At 41.0% G+C, this 23,160-nt stretch overlaps 1 protein-coding gene across 1 annotated transcript in view; it reads right to left on the bottom strand.

Moving 5' to 3' along the window:
- Lama4 (laminin, alpha 4) overlaps nt 1–23,160 on the bottom strand; it is a gene marked incomplete at its 5' end in the record, with an annotated part of 135,423 nt that extends 112,263 nt beyond the window's left edge. The window contains 1 exon segment of the mRNA XM_005409785.2: nt 23,110–23,160. Coding sequence (XP_005409842.2) covers nt 23,110–23,160 — 51 coding nt within the window.

Here is a 23,160-nt window from a genome sequence, read left to right as displayed (position 1 = left end):
TCATTTCTTTAGATTTAACCTCAGCTCCCTGTGCTCTAATTAAATCACATTTTCTACCCACTTCTGCCATATATTATCGTATCTTATCCAACTTGCATTTGCCCACACTGTCACAGAGGCCAAGGATGTCTCTCTGCCTCCTATTGTCCAAGAACATTTTCTGGATCTCTCAGACTCAGTCATTCATACGGCACCTTGAAAATACCACAGTGCAGCACCTGGTATTATAATTTTTCAGTTATCTCCTGCCTCTCTGAAACTGCTGTGAGACCATTGAGGGCTGGACAGTATCTTCATCATCTCTGTGTCCTCATCACCTATTACTGTGAGTAGCAAAAACCATGTAGATGCTGAAAGTACACCAGTAGGAAACATCACTTTGAATCTCTGAAGAACGAGCTAGGTGAGAGCAGCTGTGCACACACTTTGGACAGCAATATGGAGAATCTTACACTTACTGAGTATGTGTAAATTTTTGAAATACAATATTGAGGGAAAAAGCCAGTGGTAGAAGAAACAGTATGATATTTATACTTTACTTAAAAATGCAAAACAATACTATGTAATACACAGTGTAGGGATACACACATATAAAGAGAAGCAGGAAAAGCAGATGCAAATCTAACAAATCAGGCCAGTGAAGTCTAAAAACGACAATGACACTGAGGGAACACGTGTGGGATTTCACTATACCGGGACTCTTTTACTTACTAAGCTACACAAGGGGTCTAAAATTTTCATGAAAGGAGATAAGGAAGGAATGAAGTTAAAAAAAAAAAAAAAAGAAAAGAAAAACATTTGAGTTCAATTTGCTACATATTAAATGTCCATATCTAGACATGGTGAAGTCTCTAAAGTATCATCCCAAGCCAGGTGTGGTGGTGTATGCTTATAATCCCAGTACTGCCAAGGCTGAAGCAGGAGAACTGTTTTGAGTTCAAGGCCAGCCTGCGCTATATACTGAGTTCAAGGCCAGTCTGAACTACATAGCAAGATCCTGTCTCAAAAAAGAAAAATAAATAAATAAATAAAATGTTATCCCTAGGAAATGAGTAATGTGGTATGGACAATGGGTTCAGATGCGTGAGTATAATTTCCCTAACTTCCTGGCATTTCGCTTTATGTACCAGTATCCTTACACAGTTAAACAAATAAGCATAAGAACATTCCTTACTTAATTTGTTCTTCCTTTGTTTTTCACTGTAAAACTAGCAGCTACCTTCTCTGATGTGGCATCTTTAAAAAGTCATTAGTCTGTCTCAGGAAAAGATTTACCAGCTTTTAGGTTTTTCTGGATAATACTTTAATTTATATCCACTGATTATTTCATTTTAGCAAGAAAACTCCATGTCTCAGGCTATCTGTACAACTTTAAGGATTTTTAGGACTTTTGTCCTGTTGGTCTTTACTAATTTAAGGCAAAGGTAAAATGTTCTTAGAACAATGTGGAATACACTTATTTTCCAAGTGACAAACTAAAATACTAAAAATCTAAGAAAGAGGATTTTTCAGTCTTCAGGAGTTTTATGTCTTCAGGAGAGAGCTGGGGCCCAAACTCTGCCTTTCCAAGAACCACTGTGGCTATGAATTGGAGCTACAAGCTTATACAGGCAGAATGAAGAGTGATCCTCAAGGTAGGCTAAGGTTGTCCTGTCTGTCTGGTCTGGAGTTGGGAAAAGATAAAACAACAATTCAAACCAAATAAAACTGAAGTATGAGATTATGTCCTTACAGTTTGTCAGGAGTTTTGCATAATCTCTTTGCTGTTCTTCTATTATGTGAAGGTAAGTCATTGGTAAATTAAAACAGCTGGTTGAGGTAGATGACTGTGGGTAGGATTCTCCAGAAGCAAAGAAATCGAGAGCACCATGAATTTCAGGCATGGGTTGTCACTGATGTAGTTAGTCAGTCAGGGGCCCAATGGAAACAGCTGGCTGCAGAGGGTTTGAATGAAGAAAATAAAGAACACTGAGTGGGTGATGGTCTGCAGAAGCGTGGGCAGGACAAGGGAGTGAGGAATGGAGAACCAGGGGGGGAATATGTGAAGATCTTCCACTCCAAGGGCCTGGCAGGTAAAGACACCACAGAAAGTTGGAGGTGGGAGATGACAGGGGAGAGCTGTAGTGTTGGGGGCTACTGTGTCTGTTCAGAAGGCAATACAGGGGCAGGATGCAACTGCCCCTGTTCAGCACTGCTGAACTCTTTCAAATCCTCATTCCCTGCTGCCAAGGAAGCCGGAGCGCCACACTCTCTGAGGGTCAGCTTCCTGAGGCAGAGCAGGTCTTGGCTCTGGGGAGACAGCTGCAGAGTCACCAGCACCTCCTCCTTCTCAGGGCTGTGGCAGGAGAACATAATCCAGCCGCATTAGGAAGTAACTGCGGCCTGCTCTTCATCTGCGGACTATTCAGTGGTCCAGAGCATGTATGAGATGACAACTAATTAACTTTGTCAGAGTCAAAGGTCAAGTATCAAGTTGTCTTTAGGAGATGTAAAGGCTCATTAAAAAATGTTACCTTACCTATTAGGATGGTTTTACACTCTGAAACAAAAAGTAAAGTCAGTTGTTGTTAGAAAAATATTAAATGTTAAGCTGGTGTGGTGATGTACACCTATAATCCCAGCGTTCGGGAGGCTGAGGCAGGAGTAGTGCCTTGAGTTCAAGGCCATCCTGGGCTACAGAGAGAGTTCAGAGCCTGAATTACAAAGCAAGACCCTGTCTCAAATAAATAAATACATAAATAAATAAATAACTGACTGTGACAGCAGGACTGAGTTAGAAATAACACAACAGATTATTTACACATAATTTCAATCACAACTTCCTCATGGCCCCATTCTTCAGTTTATCGGTGAGAGCAGTGCATCTCTGCGGCGTTCTTGGCCTCCTGGGATAAACCTTCTCCTCAGTTTTCCTTGGGCACACATTGCTCAGAACATCCCAAGCCATAACCATGCCTGTGTTCTCTTCCAACACCCTGGCTCGATTTCATATTTCATCACAGTTCAATCAGCTCTTCGTGGGAGATAACCTCATTGCTGAAGTGGAAAGGTCTCTTTAAAGGTAACTATCCTAAACATTAATTTGGTGGCAACAACAGAATCTTAAGTGGTCATACTAGGGGCCATAGTTAGGAAAGAGCATGAATGTAAATGCTTCTTACAAGACATTTCTGGAATGCCTAGTAAGAGACGGAAGAAAGCCAGCACATGGAATTCCACCCATCTGGGAATTGAAACCGCACTATCTAAACACGGAGCATGCTTTATGAATTTGGACTCTTCCTTCACAGTCTATAACAATCTGATAAAAGTGACATTTTTGTCCATTTGGTTGATGGAGCATATTTTCAGAGAATCAAACTAGATCAGAATTTCATTTAAAGGTGGGCTCTAGTTCAACTCATCAATTTTGATAGCTTCTTTCATATAATCACAATGAATCAAATTGAATCAGCTAAGACTATTTCCTAGGGAGGGATAGGTTCCTTTCAAATGATTGGTCTTTAACTTTTATTCTTTGAACAGCTTCTCCTGCACACGCAGCACATATCCCTACAGCGAGTAGAGAAGCCACAGACATCACCTGAGCCAGGCGATCAAGGTTAACAACTGGTAACAGTGACAGACTCAGAGCATGTGCTCTTTTCCTTCATTTCTGTGGTCTCTTCCTCAAATTCTAAATTTCCCTAGCCAACATTTGACAAAAGTTGAGGGGCTTTCTATAAAATATCTGCTCCGTACTCCTGAAAAGTGTCAAAATCATCACCCCACCACCTCACACAGGCACATTTAGGTTTTACTTTTTTTAACATTTACATTCTAAATTGCCAGGATATGATGAGAATCTGCCCTTTGATATTTTGAGAAATGTCCACCTGTGTCTCTGTACTCAGCTTCCCATTTGCCCACCGTCCATCTGGCAGCCATTTAGTAAATAGTTGCTGAGAGAATGAATTTCTCCTCTAAATATGCTTCAAGACCTCATTGGATTATCCTCCTTGGTCATTAATAGACTTGTAATTTCTTATAGTTATGTCCTTTGGAGACAAACTGAAATACTGGAAAGCCTAAAATCATCTGGATTTCACCTCCAGCTCTACCTCTGGGGACCTTGCCCATGTAATTGAACTCTAAGCCTCACGTTCCCCTTCTGAAAAATGGGATTGATCACCATGTTATCTTCTTGGGTGGTTGTAAGGATCAACTAATACTGTGCATTGAAAATCCAGTGTAATGGCATAGAAGGGTCCAGTAACTAGCAATTTCCTTTCTTCCTTTTGGGTTAGCTAGTGCCAGGACCATTTGAACTGGTAGTTTCTCCATGACATGAAACTCTCTCTTTACGGCACAGTGCTCAGCAATGAGCCTTGAAGATCCTGGTTCACTGTCCTTTTTCTTCAGAAGACTGTGCCCTGAGAACAGAAACCGAAGTTGTCTGATTTGTCATTGAATCCTCAGTACCTTGTACAGTAGGTGCTTAATAATTATCTATTAAATATTTTGAATGTATGTAGGCATTACAGAATTGCAGAATTCCAAGAGCTGTCAGGGACTTTATTCCTCATCTAACCTGTAGTTTTAACTTTTAGAAAACTACAACCTAGTGAAATAAAGGAGGTACTGCTGAGGCTCCTGCCTATTCTGGGGCTACAAGCAACCCATGCTGTCCATCTCTTTCTCTCCAACAGATATCCGGGAGGGAAATCTGCTCTGCTCATTTTTATCAGGCTTATTAAGACTTTCACTGAAGACATTCCATTAGTGCGTGTCCCTTGGTTCCCAGGGTAGTGCCTTCATCATCATCATCACCAAAATGTCTAAATGGCACTCCCTAGGCATCCTGGAAGCAGGGAATGAAGGTGGTGAAAATGGGGCAAATACTCCTTAGCAAATTCGGGTTTGCTCCATGAGCGTGTTTGACGCTCCATAGAAAGCACTGCCCATCAGCCTTCTGTAATTACTTGGTTTGGCATATGGCAGGTATTCTTAATTTAAATACAATAACTTATAATGGATGTTTTAGTTTTTAACAGTTGTTATGCAGTGCAGATAGAAATAGACTACGAAGCAAATAATGTAGATTAGTCATTAGGGAAGTCAGCTGTTGTTGGAAGCTAATTGTATGAATCCAGCTGTGTCCCTGACACCTCCCTTGTTCCATCTGACAGATCTGACAATGGGCCCTGGGAAAGGATGCCCTTTGTGTAAGAGATACCAACATGTGTGCAGGTGTTTCCTCTCATGGATCAGGAGCAGATGTCTGGTCAGGCAGGATATATGGCAGTCTGACATATGTCTGGCTGCACCTAATAGGAAAGCTATGGCTCATGCATTGTACTAATAAAATCCCATCATTAGAATTTTGACTGAGCCGTGAAATGAACATGCTTGTCCTTTAGCACTAGGGGAGGCTAGATCTCAACAGGGCTTCTAAACTTACGATTGTGTGTTAAACCCTTATTCTGCCACTGATGTATTTTATGAGACACACAATCATGCAATTCTACCCCAAGTGTTCCTATGTGTAGAATGTGAGCAGTAGAATTTGGTAACAATATTTTATATGTCTGCTATGCATCAAGGACCTAAAAGGACTTAGAAGAATGGAATGGACACACAGACTGAAACCTAGGGAGTTCAGAGTGGTCATTTGTTCAGAGATTCTGGGGCTAGAACCATTTTTAAACAATTCATAAAAAATAAATATATCAAGTGCTAACTGCTTACAGAAAACAAAAAAAAAATGTATTATCATTCCAAATTTGGGGAGCTAGTGAAAAACAAACAAAGCAAAAACGCCCCTCAACAAGTGATAAATTTTAAGTACAGTCTCACAAACTATTCATGAGCTACTCTTATTTTTAGAATGTGAATAGTATTAAAAATTAATACAGGATTTCCTTCTTTTTGTGTTGAGGGTATTTCCTATTATTTTTCCCTAGCTTTTCTCCCATAAAATTTCATTTTGAGATATTTATGAAATGTCATTTGGCTAAAATTTTTATTTCATTCAAGAGTCATATTTGCAAATGGTGTAACCTGAGCCTACTTTTTAATAAAAATTCTGGAGGACAGTTTCAGCATCACTTTATAACCCATCATCTATTTGTAGCTTTGAAATTTTGCCCCCAAATAACCGTGTGATCCAGTTGTTCTGTTACAGCACATTTATAAAAGTGAAGATAAACCACACAAGGCAAGGGCAAAGAGAGTGACTGCAGAGGGGACAACAGTGCCTGCCGTGCTACAAGCCGAGTCCCGGCATGGCTACTGCAATGATAACAAAATGAGGCCCATATTACGAGAGGAAATGGATGGGGAAGGCTGAGAGTGTTTGATTTAAAGTAATTCTGTTATCTTTCACTTGAGGGGCAAAACTGTGGTGATTTTAAAACAATATTTTAGTTACAGATGTTTCCAGACCCCTTCTCTGATCCAAGGAAACAAAATACCATTCAGCAACAAGCCCAGATTTAGAGATGGGGCTTGTTCCAATATAAACATTTCTTAGCTAGACCTTCTCCATGAAAGTGCATAGTCAATTTTTCCATATACAGTGGGAAAGACAAAGCTTTTAGCTTAAAAGGCATTCTCTCTCACCCACAGCATGAAAACTCCTGGAACGATCAGTTAGGGACTCATGGTTCACTATGGATGTGAGGCTGAATGCTGGCTTCTTCATCAGAATCATACATCAGAACTGTATCAAAGGCACATGTGCCACAAACAGAAAATGAGGCATTATTTTGCCTTTTGGTATTTGGTATGATCATTTACTTATTTCATCTCTCTGTTTTGTGTACCACTGATGACAGGCTTCAATTTAGGCTTCAACAAATAACTGAAGAATCCATAAGTGAATGTTAAGTCCCAATACTGAAGGTACTTGGATGGACAGGCAGTTTGGGAATGAGAGGGTGAGTCACGGATGCTGAGGACCTTCAGGAATTCCGTGAGGGCATTTCTGGTGTCAGTTAATGTAATATATAAGAGAAAGTGGCAAGAATTGCAGCACATTGAGAGGTACAGAGAAATGCGGAGAGTGAAGGGAGCTTAATGAATATCATGGCAGGGGGAGGAAGTAGAAAAATGGATCGCATCTGTGCAGGGTTTTCTGGGAAGAAGAAAGTTGAAATGAAAGTTGGAAATCAAGGACAGTTTTTATAACTTTCTGTGAGAAAGAGAGGCTAACTTTCTCTGTTATTACATTGTTCAAGGCAGACATCTTTCACTTCCGGTAATAAATCTCAATAAAGATACTAGAGAGACTTCTTTCTACTGGCTGGAATTTTCTTTGGAAGGAGTAGTTTAATACTAACAATTATACTTGAGTGACATCAACCACAATTTTCAAGCTTACTATATAATCACGTGGTCATACTATTCTTTCTTCATACACTGTGGATGATGTTGGAGACATACCCTAATCATTGGAATGAACACTCATTAATTCTTTGCTGCTACTGGGACCCCATGAATTACTTTTATGTGGCTTGACAGTTAGAGATTTTGGAAATGACAATAATTTCCAAGTTATAACATATGAATAGGGACAATGTTATTTGAATATAAAAGGGAATATTTTTTAGTTTATCCTCTTTCATTCTGCCATCTAATGCATTTTACCCAAAACTAAGCTGAACGAGACCATGGAGGAAATACAGTTTGATTTTGTGGCTCTCTGAGTATGGCAGGGCTATCTAACTAACTTAGAGACCTGAGAAATAAAGAACCTAGTGCACTTGATTTCCAATATTCTGTTGTTAGTAGCCCAGTTCGAGTAGCTGAAATAGAGCAGCTAATTGTTCTCATTTAAAATTTTAAACTATATCTCAAGATTTTTTCCTTGTTTTAAATTAGATGCTTCTTAGACGACTGGAATTAAATGCAAAGGAAATCCAAGCTGACTCATGACTGAAGAAAAAGCATATTTTCTAGATGAATATGGCTTCACACTAGCAGATTTAAAAAGCTTATAATCAAACAAAAGCCAAAGGAGTTTAAATAATCCGAGATGAAGATATAATATTTTAGAACTAAAAAACGAGACTAACATTTAACTGTCAAAATAACTAAATGAAGAGCACACAAGAAGATGTTATACAGAAAAAAACCCAAATAGCTATTTCCACTGAACATTTTGATGTACTGCATCTCCAAGGACACAGGCACGGAAAAAAATGTGTTTCATCTGCCAAAATAAGCACAAGTTCTTTCTGAGATTAGGAAGAGCCCATTCCTTTAATGAAAAACTCAGAGGTTGGAAACACCTTACACAGAGTATTATTCTTCCTTCGCAAAGATAATTGCCTCGATTATATTATTATCACTTTAAATACAGTATTACTCTCACTGTACTGAGGACCCTCCTCACATTGAAGACCAGGGAGAGAATAAGGCCCGGGAGTGTCTGCCATAGTGAAAATGGACCATAGATAGCATCTTGCCTTCCACATACCTCTCTGTTTCACTCACCACATGGGGCTTACTCGCCAGAGTCTCCTATATTCTCTGTCCTCTACTAGGTTTAAGGGACCTTTGAGCAGATGCTTCTCATGATGAAGTCCCTGGATTTTATAATAAAATTTTATAATTCTGCTATGAACTCTCAAGAGAATTTTCTCTTGAGAAACAGGTATCGTGTATCTCCTTGCTAGAAGACTAGGGTGACTTGACTGTAAAATCAGCAGTGGAAAAGCTCTCCAAATAAAACTGGAGACGCACAGATTGTTATAAAGCAGGTCAGGAAGGTCACAGTGGAGCACAGTGGGATACAAGTGCCAGAGCAGATCACTTTAGTGCTATCATATATTTCATTTCTTCATGAATTTCTCATGTTTCAATTGTTTGTCTGCATAATAGGGAGGTTTCTTCAAGTCTTGTAGAAGCCTGACCTATAACTCTGCAGGGGGATACCACACATGATGTGGTCTCGGAATTTTAAAACTTAGCTTTTCAGTGGTTTTGAAACAAAGGAGTTATTGTTCACTTCTGAAATACATGTTTCTTTCTTCCTTTTAAGATCAAGGATGTGCTGTTTATTTTCATGTGACCATCAGAAAACTTCAGCCGGAAATTCTTAGGTCTTATTGTACTTGAATGCTTACTAAGTATAGACATGGAGAGTGTAGTTTAAAGCATTTCATAGCCATAGGAGGCCAATGGAAGAGTCCCCAAGATGAAAGAAGAGGGATGAATTATGCAATTTTAAATGAAAAACTGAGATACATATAACAACCAAAATCCAAGAGAACTTTATGTTCTAAGACACAGATGGCTCCATAAGATACAAGAAGGAAAACATGGATTCAGCTTTGTCTGATGTAGTTCCCTTCATCTGTGTGACCCAACGCACAGCTCTCCAGGTACCCCTCTCCCCAGCAGTGGTTGCTGTGAGGACACCCTTGTTCTGGGATACAGGAGGGCAAGAGGAGTGCCCTGGAAGCCAGGACATTTCACAGTGGTCCCAGTCCTCAAAACCCTCTGTGGGACCTTGAGGAAATGACTCAGACCCTGGTGCTAGTTTCCTCCTCTTCGGGGACATTAGCAGCACAAGGATTTCTAGACTCCTCCTATCCTAACCATTTTATCTAGAATTCCATGAAACTTCCTGATGGTTCAATAAGGATATATGTTAAGAGACGTTGGACTAATGCCTATCTCCACACTTTCATGAATTAGGTTATTACTCACTGGCCTGTCTGGTTTTAAGATGACTGTAAAGATTAAAAGCAGAGATATGTAAATCATGAAAGGTGTGTAACTATTGACATTATTTTTCAACTGAGTTAAGAGTCACAGGAAATTGCAATATTTGGTAGCTGGAAATAACATTTGTGCAATGTGGGTAACTTTTTAAAAGCTGTACTCTTCATATTCTGGGTTGAAAGGAAGTTTTCTTAATTCACCAGAAGATTAGTTACCCCTAGGTGTCTGAATGTACAGTATAAAGCAAAAGAAGAAAAGCTCTAGCTTCCTTTTATGACACTGAAATTCTTAAAGTATCACTTTTTATTTGAGTGAAAAACTAAAAATATTTTTGATGTTTATTTTCTTGATTTCCACACACATCACATTTATCATGGAGGCATTCTGGCCATTGGAGGCCATGGAAATGTCTTTTGGGCCACAAAGAGTGTGTAATACTGTGGTAGGGGAGGCAAGGCGGAGTCCAGGAACTATCTTTTTAGCTCTCTGTACAAATAAGGAATTACTTGATTGATTTTTAAAATGTAATTCACATTTTAGGAAAAAATGATATTTATTGTGGTGGAATAACTGCTTTGGGAAGATAAAAAGCTACCGAACAAATACCAGTGATAAAAAGGCCGTGGTTAATTGGTCTCCCCACCACCTTCTTGTCCTCCTTCCAAAGTCCTTTGTTGTTTTCCTCAGCACTCCCAGGTAATAGCTGAGACAGAACCTGAATTTCCATTTCCTAATTTCCTAGGAAAGGTCCCAAAATAGCAGCAGACAGGGAAGAGGAAGCATGAAATATCTCCCAGGGGAGCACCAAGTTTGTTATGATTTCTAGCTCCTGCTGGAGCTGTTACTGAGGTGCTCAAGGCCCCAGCGGTGCTGGGCAGCCAGCAACACATCCTGGCTGGCTGGAGGCAGCTGTGTGCGCTCCTGGCAACTGCCCCCGAGGCGCTGCTTTGACTGGGATTCTGTGTGTCAGTTTGGAAACCTGTTATGAGTTAGGATACCAACTTGGGAGGTGCCACAAGAGCGGTTCTCTAACACTTTAGAGCTGAGACTCTCCAGCTGCCCCTTCTCTACCAGTGAGATGTCCTGTGGAATTCACTGAGAACTCAGGAAAGAAGGAATGCACTCCGTGAAGAAGGGAGCGCCCCAGTCTCCTGCTGATCAGCTTTCCTTACTCTAAGTTGTACCTGAGGCCTTCTGCTGGTGCCACGGCTTGATAGCCACTGATACAGTACGTCTTATGCTAAAAGGTCCCCGAACAGCTCTTCCCCTCACGATTTAATCTATTTCTACAGACATCATCAGCGTGTGTGGCTTCTCCCTCACCCTTGTTCTCCACCTGTATGAGAAACTACCTTGACAGAACCTTGGCAGTGACTCCAGCATACATTCTCTGCTTTTCACACCACGGTCACCATGCAAACTTCGGCCCTTCTTGGAAAGATACCGGTGCACAACACAAAATACACTCATTCTAGGCTCTCTGGTGTTTGCCCCTCAACCCGCCCAGGAGTCTGTTAACAGATTAGTGATGACAACGTGCAATTCTCATCATGTTTCTCTTTCTTCTGTTCTGAAAGATTCAGTGGCTCCCCGGTGTCCAATGCAACCACCCAGGATTATTTCCTTTCCTAGGAGAACTCCACGTCCTTGTTTTAACTGATCTTTACGCTCAGTGTGTCTTCTTTCCCTAACCTTAAATATCCAGTTCAAAATCCACGTCTCTCCTGAAGCCACTAGGAACTTCCCACCAGAAATGAATGTTCTTTCTAAATCCTATAAGAGCTTTTATAACAGTTTAGTCATATTTTATGAGTAGTATGCTTGCTTTATTTCTTTGTGTTTTGTTCATCTTTGTATGATATCTAGCACTTACTGAGGTAATAGGTACTGTATGCTAAATAAGAGTAAAGATATACATGCTGATTAATCAAGTGTCCTGGGATACCTAAGGATTACAAGGTAGCAACACATGGTCTGATACTATTTTCTATATTTCAAAATAGCTATTTAAAATTAGCTATGACTTATCTATAAAACATGACCATATAATAGGAAATGCTAAATTTTTAGTTTGGATAAAGCTTATAGGATACAGTTAAATAGAACAATGATATACTTTTATCAGACGCTCTCTTTTGCAAATATAATTACTTTGTCTCATTAAAAGATAAGATTTTGTTTACCATTTCACTTGGCAGACATGATGAGCTAAATTGTATCCTCTCAAAATTCCTATGTTGAAGCTCTGAGCCCAAACATGAACCCATTTTTGCTAAAAGGGCCAATAAAGAGGTAAAGAGGGTTACATGAGATCATACTGATAGGGCCTTCACCTGACAGCACTAGTGTTTGTACACAAAGGGGAAGAGGCCCCAGGGCCCACTCTCTCTGTGAGTACAGAGAAGACAGGTTATGTGAGGACCTAGTGAAAGGTGGCCATTCATCTGCAGGAAGACAGCCCTCCCCAGCTGAATTTGACAGCGCCTGACCTTGGATTTCAGCCCCCAGAACAATGCAGGAATACATTCTTGCTGTTGAAGCCCCCAGCACGTGGTAGTTTGCAGTCCTAGCAGGTGAGATATTGCAAACATGAGGCTAGAGTAGAAGAAATAGCAAAGAAATGCTTAGGCACCAAAAGTTTGGGACCCACTACCTTCATGCTTCCAAGTTATAAAGGATTTTGCAAGTGCCACCTGCCAAAGCCATTCTCCTAGTCCAAGGAGGGCCATGACTGCCCAGATCTGTCCCAGATGCAATGACCGGTGCCTTGAATGATGTCTTTCAACAGGAGGCTCTCGCTCCTTGTGTGTGGAATGAATACTTCACTTATTCCAGCAACTTCTTTTCCATAGTGCCTGATAATTTCTAGGAAAGGAGCTAGGCAATTATGCTCCTCTCAGGTCTTGCTTGACTCCTTTCTGTTGCTAAACTTCCTTTCTTTTACTACTGCCATGTGTAGGGAAAAATATTAAAGGCAAACCACTTCTAGGTCTGCCCTGTTTTCCTGTGATCGATGTGTTTTTCTGATTATTTCCCCTGAGGTCTCATTTTTACTCTAGTTCAAGCTCTTTCCTTATCCTTTCAAATTTTTTAAAGTTGTAAACCCACAAAGTGGACCCAGGACTCTACTGTAAAATGAATGTTCAGTAAATCTGGAGATGCATGAATATATATATATTCAGATACTAAGTCAACTTTGATTCCTCTCATGTCCGAAGGAAGAATTTCCATCGTTACTGAGCTGATGATGTTAGTTTATTCCATAATTCTGTAACTTAAGGAAAAGCCAAAGCCTAAACATACTAATTTGAGTATTCTTTGCAGGCTCACTAATTGCTCAGAGTATTTTAGCATTCCTGGATGGTACTGGACATCTTAATTAACTGGGCTATTCTAAGATTTAGAAACAGATGTCAGAGGGTATTATAATAGAAGATTAAGAGTGTGGAACCAGGTTTCCTGGTTTCTTGAGTAAATTATTCAATTGTTGTATGACTCAGTTTCCTTATCTACAAAATGGGGCTAATATCAGTACACTCCTCCTAGGGTTGTTATGAAGAATAAATAAATCACTAATACACATAAAGTACTTAGAAAAGTATCAGGATGTGGAAAGTGCTAAGCAAGTGTTTAATAACTAAAGTTAAAAGGACCTTAGAAACCAGTCAGTTAGCTATTCAGAGTGGGCTAAAGCATAACTGTTCTTCAAGGCTGCTGCAGAATAGGGGTTACTCAGAACCAAAGCTGCATCTAGCACACCTGGAGTCTGGGGGAAGGACGGGGTACCTGCTTGATACAAATGGAAACACATCCTCTGCCTCAAATGCACTGGCTACAAGTCTCAGTTCCTCCAGAAAATGCCCACTAGAGGAACAGCCTTACTCCATATCTCGTAACATCATCTGTGACATCACTCTGCATGCCATGCGGGCTCGTTATCCACAGTCAGGATGACTTCCTGGTTACCAATAAAAACAGCACAATCCCATTATTTCCTGAAAAGCCTGAGCAACAGCCTATGTCGGAACAATTTCCACAAGTCAATTTCTCTGTTGCCTCCCTTGGCCGTCAAGGACCAGCTCTATTTCGGTACAGGCTGTGGATGCTGGGAAATGTTAGGTGGGAACAGGAAATCATTCAAATCCCTTCATATCTTTTCTCAAAGAGCGTTTTCTGAGAGCCCATCATGCGTGTGCCATGGATTCAGGAATCAGTGTTACCTTCTGAGTTCCCCTAGATGCCTTGAAGCAGGAGTTAGTTCCAAGGCTTTAAAAAAGTAAAATCTAAAATACATTTTTTTCTGGGCTAGAGTTTAGTTCCTGGATGAGCCTATGAGCATTACTTAGCTGTGATTTGCCTTAATATTTTTGAGCTGCCCCAGAATTATATTAAAAAACTACCCTTTTCTGGATTAATAATTTCCTCTAAGTCCATTCAAAATTCAAGCCCAGTTGCATTTTAGAGCATAGCATTTCTCAGATTTTAATGTGCTTCTAAGCAGCCCTAGAATACAGTGAACATGTGGATTCTGATTCTAGGGGAGAATCCGAAGTTCTGCATCCCTAGCAGGCCTCGGGTGATGCTGGTGTTATTGATTTTGAACCCTACTTCCCCACAGCCAGCAGTAATCAAGGCATTTATAGGCAAGAGCAAGTCCTCACTCACAATTCTGACTTCCAGAAAGTTGCTTTGAATGTATTTTCTTTTAAATGCTGTGTTCAGCCCAATCTAGAGCAAACTGTGAATTTCTCTGCAGTACTGCTAAAACCCAGTGGACAACTGTACAGTGTATAATATAACACAGTGATTTCAATTCGGTGCTTATAATAATCAATCATCTATGGCTGGCTAGCTTCTTTCCCCACTGAATGAAAATACATTGTCTTCTCTGGAAGTTCTTTCACTTGGCACTTAACTGTTAGGTACTGACGTGAGTCTTACTTCAGCACTTATCTGCATGTCCCAGACCTCTTCGATGGCCATTCCTTGCTGTCTTTCTGTAGTGGAGTTTCATGTTTGGGTCATCCTGAAGGGTTTGGCAGGAGTAGGTGATATCACCCAGGGGCCTCGGTGTGGGAGACATTTGTTTGCCACATGGGGACACATCTCTTATGGCACACTGAGGTTTCTGCAGCTAATACTATCTGGGAGGCCTCCTTAGTGTGTCACTTTGGAAAGGCTCATGGCTGGAACCATGTCTGCTTTCACCCCCTCTGCCAGGTCACCCCCTTAGGCTCTGGATTTCTGAATCTTGGGGTTCTTACTGGGACAATAGCTATGATGGTGTGAGTCTATTCCTTAGACAAGTTCCCCTTTAACATTTTAACCTACTCGTTAGAATTTTGTTGCTAGAATACTTCCCCCTTCTTCTTCCTCCTTCTTCCTCTTCTCCTTCCTATCCTCTTCCTCTCCTCCTTTTTATCTTCCCTTCTCCCCATTCTTCTTTTTCCTCTGCTTCCTCTACCCCACTTGTCCTCCTGCTGCTCTACTCTTCTCCTCCTCCTCCTCTCTTTCTTCAGAAACTGAAGCTTCGGAAATTGGAGGGATTTTCCCAGGTTCCTCTATCTGCCAAGGTTCACTTCTTTATTAATGATGGATCCAAGAAGCAGAATATTTAGTTCCAGACTCAGAGTCCAGCTGTACTCAAATTCATGAAAATATCCTACTGACAATGAAGTAGGATAGAGTAGAAGTAAACAATTTTCCTTTACAAGATATAAAGATATGTTCATGTAATGACCTCTGGTTCTAATTAAGCATGATTAAGTCCACAGAAACAACTGGAAAGAACCTAAGGCCGGAGGTAGAAGACACAGCTAGCTGGGTGTGGTGGCACACGCCTGTAATCCCATTACTCGGGAGGCTGAGGCAAGAGGATTGTTGAGAGTTTGAGACCAACCTGGGCTAGAAAGTGAGGTCAAGGTCAGTCTGAACTCCATAGCGAGACCTTGTCTCAAAAAAGACAAAAAAAAAAAAAAAAAAAAGACACAGCTGCCTTTACTGCTGCACTGAGAAATCTTCCCTCTCTTCCACCTCAGTTTCCTCACCTGCAAAATGAGAGGACTGAGTTCTAAATTTCCATTTTAGACCTAATATTCTATGATTCCTTTGTTTTCATAGTTCAAGGTATATAAAAGAAAGTCATGCATCCAGTACCCTTCCACTGACATGCAAACAGGCCTCAGTCATCTCCAGGAGATTCCTTTATATGGATTTCTGTGCTAAGTAGAGGCTTTGAGGCTTGTCCCTCATGAGTGGACTTTAAGTATCTACTGGCATTGATCATGACAGACAACACTATCTAGGTAACAAAACAGAATGAGGCACTTATTCATGCACTATGATGAATAGTAGCCTGTATGCAAATCTTCAGCCTGTTCAATTGCTCCCTGGGCTCTTCCAGATCAACAGGAAGAGTTAACACTTAGAATATGCTTAGTTTTTCAAATTCTATCACTGTTCATCAAGGGAAAGCGCACACACACACAAACACACACACACACACACACACACTGAAGCTCCAGTGGCATTGTAGACCAGCTTCTTGTGTGAGAGCAACCTCGCCCCATTTAAGCCTGAGACTTTGAGTTTGTGTTGTGATGTATTCTAATTACAAGCTTAAGAAAGTGTGAGCATTTTGCAGCCAACCTGGTTTTTTAAAAAAAATTTCAGATTCTAGATGGTTTTATAGCACTGGCATCAAAGGATCTGAGGATCACTAGATATTTCTTTTGTCTCTTGCTGGTGTTTGTTGTGCAGTTTGCTGGGCACACATTTGTTCTACAGAGCTGCTTATTTCAGTATTCCGCATTGCAATGGACATTGTACACAGACAGCAGCATTCTGTGGAAGTCATATCCTGAAGTCAAGTTCTACTGAAGATATCTTTGATCCTTGCAGTCCTTGATTTCCTTTAATGCAATCAGGCTACTCCAGCTAATGGAGGACGTAATTTCAAACAAATATTACCACACAAAGTCCATACCATGCTCAGGGGCCCTTTTAGCTATGGTATATAGCATGGAATACTATTCTAGTCTGCTGCAAAGACTTGTACTAGTGCAGCTGTTAATGTTATGGAATTTATCCAATTTACCAGTTCTCATGGGGCCATAACTGTAGATACAGTATTTCATTTAGGTAAACACAAGATCTTAGCTTTCACCAAAACACAACATAAAAACTAAGACACAGGCCTGGAAGTGAAAACAGGGTCATTTTATATATTATTCTAAGCACATCCAGCTACTTCGCTCTTCCCTTTCTAAAGAATGTTTCTTTATGTATTTTTCTTTAGGCAGAGAATTTGGGCTTAAATACGGAAAATTTCCCACTACCACTCAGCCTTGGAATGTCTTTCCCCCAAGTTTCTCATGATGAAAAGACTCAGATTTGGAGGCAACTACTGGCAGCTGAATTTCATTAAGATTTTGATGGGAAACTTAAGTTGGAATTACAAACATCTGTGGTTAAACTTCCCTTTAGTAAACCATTTCCCAGAATTTAACTTCACCACACCAGGAGCAAAAATGAAAAACAGTTGACAAGAGGATGCTGTTCTTTTGCATATACAAGAGTAGATATTTATGTGTCTGACTTTATGATCACCATATCTGTATGAACTAGAAAATTTACTTATTTTAGAAAACAATCGTTTGGAAATGCTAAATTTTGAAACTCAAAGCACGTACTGGAAAGCTGATTTTAATGGTCTTTAACCAATCAAGTACCTCAAAATTATGTCTGACCATCATTACATTTATAGGGTTGCTATAAGCAACATAAAGTCCTAAAAGAGTGAACTAGTTTGGGCATTATTTACATCATAAAACTATGAAAAATCAGATTTGAAAATTTGTGAAGAAAATACAGGTTGTGGTCCTTGTCATATCAAAGGTGCTGGGTATTTTTGTTTTTGTTTTTAGCTTTTCTAAAAACTTAGAAAAACCTGTTCGTTTCTTTTAACTGTTCAGATCATCCTCTTGCTGGGGTTTTTTATTTATAAAAAACCATTAAAGAGAAGGATTACAAAAGTCAGCTTTGGTCTCCTTTTCCAGCATGGCATAACTAGTAAATTTATAAGCAAAAGTTGAAAGTAATCAGATCCAAAGAATAAGTAAAGCTTTACATAATAAAATATTTTTAACAGGTAGAAGCAGTGGAAGACAGAGAAAAAGGACAGAACCAGAGAACAGAGGTGGGGGGCTCATGTATATTATTTTACTTACATTTTACAACCATCTTGCAAGTCAAAATATATTTCTCTTTGTTTTATAGCCAAAGGAACTGAATTTCTGAAAGATTATCTCATTTAACCCAAAGCAAACATCTATAAAGTCCTGGAGCTGAGTTCCCATTACGTCTGGCTGGCTACAAGCACACATTTTGCCCTTGATGAAAGGTGGATTTCAAATACTGTAAAGAACAGACTGCAAATACAGTAACTAGTCCTCTGCCTGAATCTGACCTTCAGAGATACTTAGCTTATTGGGCATTGAAAATATTGAGTCAGCAATTCATTTAAGAATCCAGTTCTTCTCCTGGAAAAAAATATCAGCAAAACAAAAACCCCAGCTCTGGCAGTGTGAAGTGGCTGCCCTTCAGGAGGGGACATTCTTTCTATCTCTGTCACCCAGGACCTCATCACACGCAGGATGTGTTTCATTCATTGAGCCTACTTACCCAGATTTTCATTTAATATTAATCTGAATAAAGAGGTTTTAGTGTAGACTGTAACATTATATGGAGGAAACACACTAGAATTTGCTTCTAAAGAGAAAATAGAATATAAGAACATGCTACAAACAGAGAAATTTATTATGGAGATATAATGGTATAATGGAAAAAGAAAATGAAATCTTGAAACTTGGGCAAGGAACTTACCATCTACAAATATTAATTTACTCATCTGTAGAATGGGTATAATTTTCACTATTGAGTATTTAGTAAATATTATATGTAAGCTCATGGGACATAGTAGAAATCAACAAATGTTAAGTTTTTTTTTTGTTCTTGCATGAGTATTTTTTTAAAAGTTATGATCTAGGGATGTAGCTAATTAGTAGGGTGCTTACCCAGTGTGTGCAAGACCCTAAGGTTGATCCTTAGCACTGCCCAATAAATAAACAAATAAACAAACAGACTAGTCTGGGAAGGGCAGTTATTTTAAGTCTAACAGTTTATGTCCCTTATGCTACTCTTTTAGCAAGCACTGCACAAATGGTCTTTTGGTGGCATTTTATATTTCTGTGTTTTAAGAAATCCCCAAAACTTTGAGTATGATTATCCCCCCGTACTTCTATTTACTTAGTCACCTTTTCCTAGCTATTCCTGCACAGTCTCACTGCTTTTGTGAGCTCCTCCTAACTGTGCTACTTACTACTTCACAGATGCCACTTGGGCGTCTGCTCTGTCTCTGCCTCCACGGATGTAAAAGGAGACCACTACACAGTTCCACTGATTTGCCATGGTCTGGCCTGTGCTAAGTACTCGGTGAGCGTCAGCTACACCACCACTGCTGCATTTCACTCCTTCTAATGCAAGTTTTTTGTAAACCTTCTTTGATGTGTGTTGAGTACGTTGTTGCACCCTACTGGTGTGGTCGAGCTACTTTTCTCCACGTTTATCTCTGTGGTGTTTGGTTTGTACTCATGCTGCATAGCCTGTACTTCATTTTGCTTTGTATAGTGGCTACCCATATTTTTGTCGGTAGAATTCTTACCCCATGAGAGTAAGGGTGATGTTTTGCCTTCTTCCTATCCCTCTTGGTGCTCACTTTATTGGGCTGTAAATACTGTCTCCCAATTTCCCTGTTGTATGAATAAATAATTAAGCGAGTGGGATAATAGCTGCATATAGGGGGTTCACGTTACCTAGAAATATTGTTGGAACAGCAGAATAGCTGGGTAGTGGCTGGAGGACTTTTTTTTCAGAGTAAGGGGCCAAGATAAGCAAAAGGAAAGCAGATAGTGAAAGAGATATAAAGGGTTTCTAAGTAAACATTCTGCGGTCCTTCAGTGGCAGGGAGCCTGACATTGCGTTGGGGCAACAATGAAAAGAACCAAGAGGGAAAGTCCCTCAGCCTTAGTCTCATTCCTAGTGCATCTCGTGAGCGAGTCAGTTTGCCCAGGGTAGGTACGTAGGGGATTACCGAGTACTGATTTCCTAGAGGAGTTAACCCAGTAATGACAATGACAGGAAAATCCAGGCCAGTTCCTAGGAGGTAAAATCCTGCTTTCCTCTTGCAGGGTACTTGGTTCACCATTGTCAACTACTTCTCCTATTTTCTTATTTACTCAACAGGAACAGCACTGAGGCCCTGCTCCAGGGCCTCCCCTGGGCCCCTCAGCCCTTCCCTTGCTCCTGCTCGAGACCAGACAGCATCACCAGGATCTTGACCTTGTTTGCCTTCCCCTTCTGCTTCTTTCTGATGAAATCTCACTCTTCCCAAGGACATGGTAAGGACATCTCCTCCTGGGGGTGGGGTGGGTTCTCACTTCCATTCCTGCACCACTGTGGTGTTTTTGCTTCTCTGTATTAGAATTCCACCTAGTTTTTCTTGCCGTAATGCGTATGATGAAACAGACTTTTTAAAAATGTGAATTTTAGAATATTAAATCATTTTTGAAACTACCTCGTCTCTCCTTTGCCCACTTTCACATACTGAAAATCACTGCTGTCACCGTAACTCAACAGTAACGAACTCAGTACATTGCTTGTCAAGAAGCAGAAGGTGGGAAAATCCTCCCCACACCTTGTGCAGAGTTACCTGTGGGGGCTGCTCTTTTCAGGTTCCTTCCCTTCTAGGGGAAGCTTAGGCTTCTTTGATGAGAATGGGGCCCTCCTCTACAGCCAGCTAGCGTCCTCCATGCTTTCATTCTGCGCTTGTGTCTGCTCTCAGATCTCACTGAGCACCCTGGTGCTCCAGAGCCCCTGTCTGGGGCCAAGCACTGGGGTGAGCGGGTATAGCACTGCAAAGGAGCTGGGAAGGACTTCTGCCAAGCACCTCCCACTATCCCAGGCTTGCCTTAGTATTTTTCTTCCTTTCCTTTGAAGGACATTTGAGGAATAACCATTCATACAAATCCAATTCAAATAAAGTGAATGTATTTTTAGATTATCCTCCCATCCACAGTTTGTATGTCTCCCACGAATAATATATCCACGGTCTCTTTCTGTAAACACACAAATATAATCTCCTAGTCCAGTCCAGTGAAGTGGTCATGACATGTTATTAAGTCCCCCAAATATATTTGGTTTTAGATTCGCTCACTGGCTGTAAAGAGCATGGGAAAGCTGAGGGTGGGACACTGGGATCACCCTGGGACCACAGGCTGACTGCAAGCATTATGTGAAACTACGTAATCTGCACATAAATATCTCAATTCCACCCCTTTTACACCCTATACTTTGACCTTCTTGGAATGACTAATATCTGCTTTCTGTCTCCCTAAACTAAAGCCCTCAGTTGGCATTTTGAACCTATTTGACACGAAGAATATTACACCTTTAACTTAAAATGGGACATTTTCTCTGATTGGAAGGATACAGAGATACAACAGTATTGATAATATTAAGTAAAATAGTACTACAGAAATAAAATTTTGAGAAGTATTCTCAAAGTCTTAGCACATGTAAAGCATTTATAGTATGTCAGGCCCTGTGCTAAGCACATTGTATTTTACCTAACTTTACTACAAGAACTATATGAAGTGTAAAGTAGACATCAGTGACATCTCTACGCCTCAGGTTCTTTGTCTACAGTTTTTACGACCGCAATTTTCCCATGATCAAGGAAGTCAAGGTTTAAACTTGGAAGCACCAGTCTGAAAGCCTGCAGTCTAAAACACTTCACTGAGCTGTTTTCTTCTTTACTACTTTACTGAGCAGATGATCATATATGAAGGTCCTCAAGGGGTCAACATAAATTTTAAGGCTCCATAACAATCACACTTTTTAAATTTTTTATGAGATGACAGTTACAAAAAATAGCTGTGTGTACTTGCTTCCTTAGATTTAACAGATAAAAATAAGAATTCCTAGATAAACTTGAATTTCAGGTAAATAAAAAATTTTATTCTATATCTGTATCATCTCTATCTATATCCCATGCAATATTTGGGATGTGAACCACAGTGTATCCATTTTTTACCTGGAATTCAAACTTAATTAAGTGTCCTGTAATCTATCTACTCTAGGCATTTCATTCAGGGACTTTCCAAGCAACAGGTGGAGATAATGCTTCCCTGGGTTTAACTGCAAGACTGCAGAGAAAAAAATACCTGCGCACCGCGTGGAGCCTGTCTTGGGCTGGCCTCTCCCCACTGTCTGTGGAGCTGACCACAGGCCATGTCTCCCCTGCCCCGTGGAAGCTATTTTCTCCACCAGAACGAAGGCTTGGCACACTCGGTCTGCTTCCCCTCCTCCATTTTCCGGAGGCGCGGGTGAGGCTCACTCTGGAGAGGCCCATCTTCATGCTCCTTACTTTTAGCCAGTAATTAATAACTAAACGATTAGAAGAACTGACAGCAGAAGTCCAGATGCTAGCGGTGTTGGAAATGGAGTCACTCCATATAACTGTCTTAGCAGCATGGTTGTGGCGACTGTGGGTGTGTGTGTGTGTGTGTGTGTGTGTGTGTGTCTTTCCTTTCCCATGAACTTAGGTGACTTGATTTTCCTCCTACTCAGCATCTCCCACTCACTAGACCCTGCTGCTGTCTCTCTGGGCTCCGGGGCTCTTAAATCACTTACTCTGACTGGTCTCCCTTCACCCAAGTTCGCGCTCTGATTATGTTTGCAATTTGAAAGCTCTTTTAAGGTGTTCCCACAGCAGTTCTCCGAACAAGCATGTGATCAACAGCACATCCTGATCACTTTACTTTGGGCACAAGGCTTGACCTTAGCTTGCTCCTGGACGTTAAAGAGTTGCTTCCATCGAAGGTGTCCGCTCTGCGGTTTCCTAACAGCTTCACTCATGGCTCATCACCCTCACTACCCCGCCCCACGCTCCCCTGTTGGAGAAGACCCTTTGTTTAATTTAAAACAAAAGATTAGGTCCTGTAGTACTGTTCCCGCCACCCAGCTGGCAAAGAAGCGCAGTTAGGCCCTGTGACAGGACACACACAGTAGGGCTGGGACACAAGGAGCACAGTCCCTGACTGGCTGCGCAGCCCCAGGTGAGTCCAGCAGACCCACCCAGAGCAGGACGCACGCACGACGGCACTTCGAACAGACACGTTCCAAAGCCCCCACTTTCAACGCGCAACATCCAAACCCAGCCTTCCAAGCAGAATTCTATCTCAGGTCTCAGAACCGACCCGGCCCAGGTGAAACTGAAGCGGCGGGGGAGGGACAGAGGCAGAGGCAGCGGGGAGAGCGCGGGGCAGGTGCCGGGGACCGTACCTGGGGCGCAGCCTCGCGGGGCGCGCTGGCCTCGGGTGCGTCCGGCCGGCC

Source organism: Chinchilla lanigera, unplaced genomic scaffold, assembly GCF_000276665.1.
Source record: "Chinchilla lanigera isolate Chin_1 unplaced genomic scaffold, ChiLan1.0 scaffold00125, whole genome shotgun sequence".
NCBI classification, from domain to species: Eukaryota; Metazoa; Chordata; class Mammalia; order Rodentia; family Chinchillidae; genus Chinchilla; species Chinchilla lanigera.
Note: the sequence above shows the minus strand (reverse complement) of the source record. Positions and strands in the feature narration are given on the sequence as shown.